At 35.2% G+C, this 3,132-nt stretch overlaps 1 protein-coding gene across 3 annotated transcripts in view; it reads left to right on the top strand.

Annotated features, from left to right (window-relative positions):
- Positions 409 to 3,132, top strand: part of LOC107628863 (phosphatidylinositol/phosphatidylcholine transfer protein SFH6) — a 5,263-nt gene continuing 2,539 nt past the window's right edge. For 2 of the 3 annotated variants that reach the window (XM_016331480.2, XM_016331479.2), the window contains exons 1-9: positions 409 to 811; positions 1,191 to 1,494; positions 1,580 to 1,679; positions 1,803 to 2,069; positions 2,157 to 2,234; positions 2,378 to 2,479; positions 2,578 to 2,627; positions 2,786 to 2,885; positions 2,983 to 3,092. In XM_016331480.2, coding sequence (XP_016186966.1) covers positions 778 to 811; positions 1,191 to 1,494; positions 1,580 to 1,679; positions 1,803 to 2,069; positions 2,157 to 2,234; positions 2,378 to 2,479; positions 2,578 to 2,627; positions 2,786 to 2,885; positions 2,983 to 3,092 — 1,145 coding nt within the window. In that variant the 5' untranslated portion in view covers positions 409 to 777. The remainder of the gene's footprint in view (positions 812 to 1,190; positions 1,495 to 1,579; positions 1,680 to 1,802; positions 2,070 to 2,156; positions 2,235 to 2,377; positions 2,480 to 2,577; positions 2,628 to 2,785; positions 2,886 to 2,982; positions 3,093 to 3,132) is intronic. The other variant, XM_021117977.1, reaches the window with a different exon arrangement.

Genomic DNA, 3,132 nt, shown 5'->3' with positions numbered 1-3,132 from the left:
ACACAAAAAAAATGGATGTCTATATAATTCAATGAAAATATCAAAACCATAAATATAAAACATTAATAATTTGGAAGGCTCATAATATTCTTAAATAGATGTTTATATAATTCAATGAAAAGATCAAAAGCAATTGAAATAATTTTACAAGATATAAAATACAATTACATATAGTTTAAATGGTATAATTTTTTTATTTTTAATTAAAAACCTTAGATTTAAATTTCACTCTTAACTTTAAAAAAAATATATAAAATACAATGCTGTCTCCTACTGTAACTTGCTACTAACTAATATTATTGTTACCAAACAATTATTCCACCTCCCATAATATAATATACATATAATTAACTAGTGCAAAGAATCAATATTAAGATTATTATTATTATTATTATTATTTATGAACCTCTTCTTTATTCATTTCACCTCTTTGCTCTCAGATCGTGGAAAAGTAGCAACAGCAGCGAGAGAGAGGAGAAGAAGAGAGAGATAAGTCTTTGGACTGAAAAAAATTTGAGACATTAAAATCTTGGGTTGTGTTCGATTTCTGGAACATTCTCTGACTCGTTTTTTCAGCTGCATCGATTGCATTAGGGATTCTCTTCCCCTCTTTTCCCTTTTCTCTGGTTTTGTTTTGGTTCTACAGTGATTACTGTTAGCCCCTCTTTCTCTCTTTCTTGTTCTTCTTCCTGAATTGTTAGGGTTTGTGCAAAACGGTGAATGTGGCTTTGCCTGCTGCGACATTGATCTCCGCTGCATAAATTCATAACTGCATCTATGTCTGGACCACTCGATCGTTTCGCCAGACCATGTAAGTTCTCTCTTTTTCTGTGTTTGAATTTGTATGCTACTGAAAATTAGGTTTTTTTAAGGGGGAAGTGGCAAATGTGAAAGCTTTGGGCTTGTGGGACTTTAGATCAAGGCAAATTCAGCTAAGCTTTGACAGCTTAGAAGGACTGGGGTTTAGGATTTTTCATATATGTGTAAATGCCGCTATCTGGGTTGTTCTACCTGAAAAAATGGTGATTTTTGGTGAAATGGTTTAGTTATTCCGCTAGGAAAGATCTGAAAATTTGTTTGATATTGTTTGGTTTTTTGTGACAAGAATGTTTCTTGCCCTAATTTTGACAAGATAATACATGCTGGGAAATTGCAGAGGTCAATATTTTTACTTGTTTTGTTTCTGCCAGGCTTTGAGGGGTTCTCTGGCAGTGATGAGAAAAAGGAAAGAAGATCTGATTTTGAGAACTCTGAGGATGAGAGGAGGACAAGAATTGGATCTCTGAAGAAGAAGGCGCTCAATGCATCTTCGAAATTCAAGCATTCTTTAAAGAAAAAGAGTAGCAGAAGAAAAAGTGACGGACGAGTCAGTTCGGTTTCGATTGAGGATGTTCGGGATGTGGAGGAGCTACGGGCTGTAGATGCATTTAGGCAGTCATTGATTATGGACGAATTGCTTCCCGAGAAACATGATGATTACCATATGATGTTAAGGTGCTCTATCTTGCTGTTGAATCAGTTCTATGATGGTTGTTGATTAAGTGGTCAGTGATCTTACGCCTTTTGTTTCATTTTACAGGTTTCTTAAAGCAAGGAAGTTTGATATTGACAAAGCAAAGCATATGTGGGCTGATATGCTACAATGGAGGAAGGAGTTTGGTGCTGACACTATAATGGAGGTAGATGCGGACAGAGTCTCAATTTATATTCATTATTTCACTTGGCTTTTGCTAACATAGACGCCATTTTTTGTTTTCATTACCCTTGGATCTTCTGTGTTAAATATTCATGTTCTTCATCAGGATTTTGAGTTCAAAGAGTTCAACGAAGTTGTAAAGTACTATCCGCATGGCTATCACGGTGTCGATAAGGAGGGAAGACCTGTTTACATTGAAAGGCTTGGAAAAGTGGATCCAAACAAAATCATGCAAGCTACAACTCTTGACAGATATGTAAAGTATCATGTACAGGAGTTTGAGAAAGCTTTTGCAATAAAGTTTCCTGCTTGCACAATCGCTGCCAAAAGGCACATAGATTCAAACACCACAATCTTAGATGTACAGGGCGTGGTATGTTGCTATTAATTACTACTCGTTGCATTGTCTACGAATTTCTGTAAAACACGAAAAAACTTATGTTATATTGTCAACTTTTAGGGCCTTAAGAACTTTAACAAGACTGCCCGAGAACTCATTATGCGATTACAGAAGATTGATAGTGACAATTATCCTGAAGTAAGTAATCTCAGATTTTAGTTCCCCTGAATTTTATCATATTACTTATTCTCATTTGATCAATTGCTGAAAAATTTTAAATATTAACAGATACTAGGACCTCAGTGATCAATGATTAATTTTCCCATTTTTTGATGATGCAGACTCTTTGCCAAATGTTTATCATAAATGCTGGTCCTGGATTTAGATTGCTTTGGAACACTATCAAGTCCTTCCTTGATCCCAAAACAACTTCCAAGATTCATGTATGTAAAAATTCTGTATTATAGCTGCCTAGGTCTCTTTAAATGATTATTTTTGGCAGCTGACATTGCTCAATGTTGCTTTGGAAAACATTACTCAGGTTCTTGGAAACAAGTACCAAAGCAAATTGCTTGAAATAATTGATGTCAGGTATGGGCCTGTTGCTTACTTTTTGTTTCTCTGAACTCAGGGTTTTTTCTTTTTATGATTCTTTCTATGACCAATGTATCTTAATTTTAAATTATCTATGGTGATTAGCTTCATCCTTCAAATTGAATAACCTTTTTTTTACTTTACATTTAATGAAGTGAGTTGCCAGAATTTCTGGGAGGTACATGCACATGCGCAGATCAGGGAGGTTGCCTCAGATCTGATAAAGGGCCTTGGAAAAACCCTGAAATATTGAAGGTCATATACCTGATGTTACATACCATTTGATAGGTTCAGTGTGTGTACCACAATATTAATATTGCTTAACAGTTCATTGCATGTGTACTTTCTGCAGATGATTCTCAACGGTGAAACACGGGGCACAAGGCAGATAGTAAAGGTTCTGAACAGTGAAGGCAAAGTTATTGCATATGCTAAACCGCGATTCCCAATGGTAATTAACAGTTAAGCGTTGCCTAAATTGAGTGGAGTGAAATTTTATTTT

This window comes from Arachis ipaensis, chromosome B03, assembly GCF_000816755.2.
Source record: "Arachis ipaensis cultivar K30076 chromosome B03, Araip1.1, whole genome shotgun sequence".
In the NCBI taxonomy this organism is placed as follows: Eukaryota; Viridiplantae; Streptophyta; class Magnoliopsida; order Fabales; family Fabaceae; genus Arachis; species Arachis ipaensis.
Note: the sequence above shows the minus strand (reverse complement) of the source record. Positions and strands in the feature narration are given on the sequence as shown.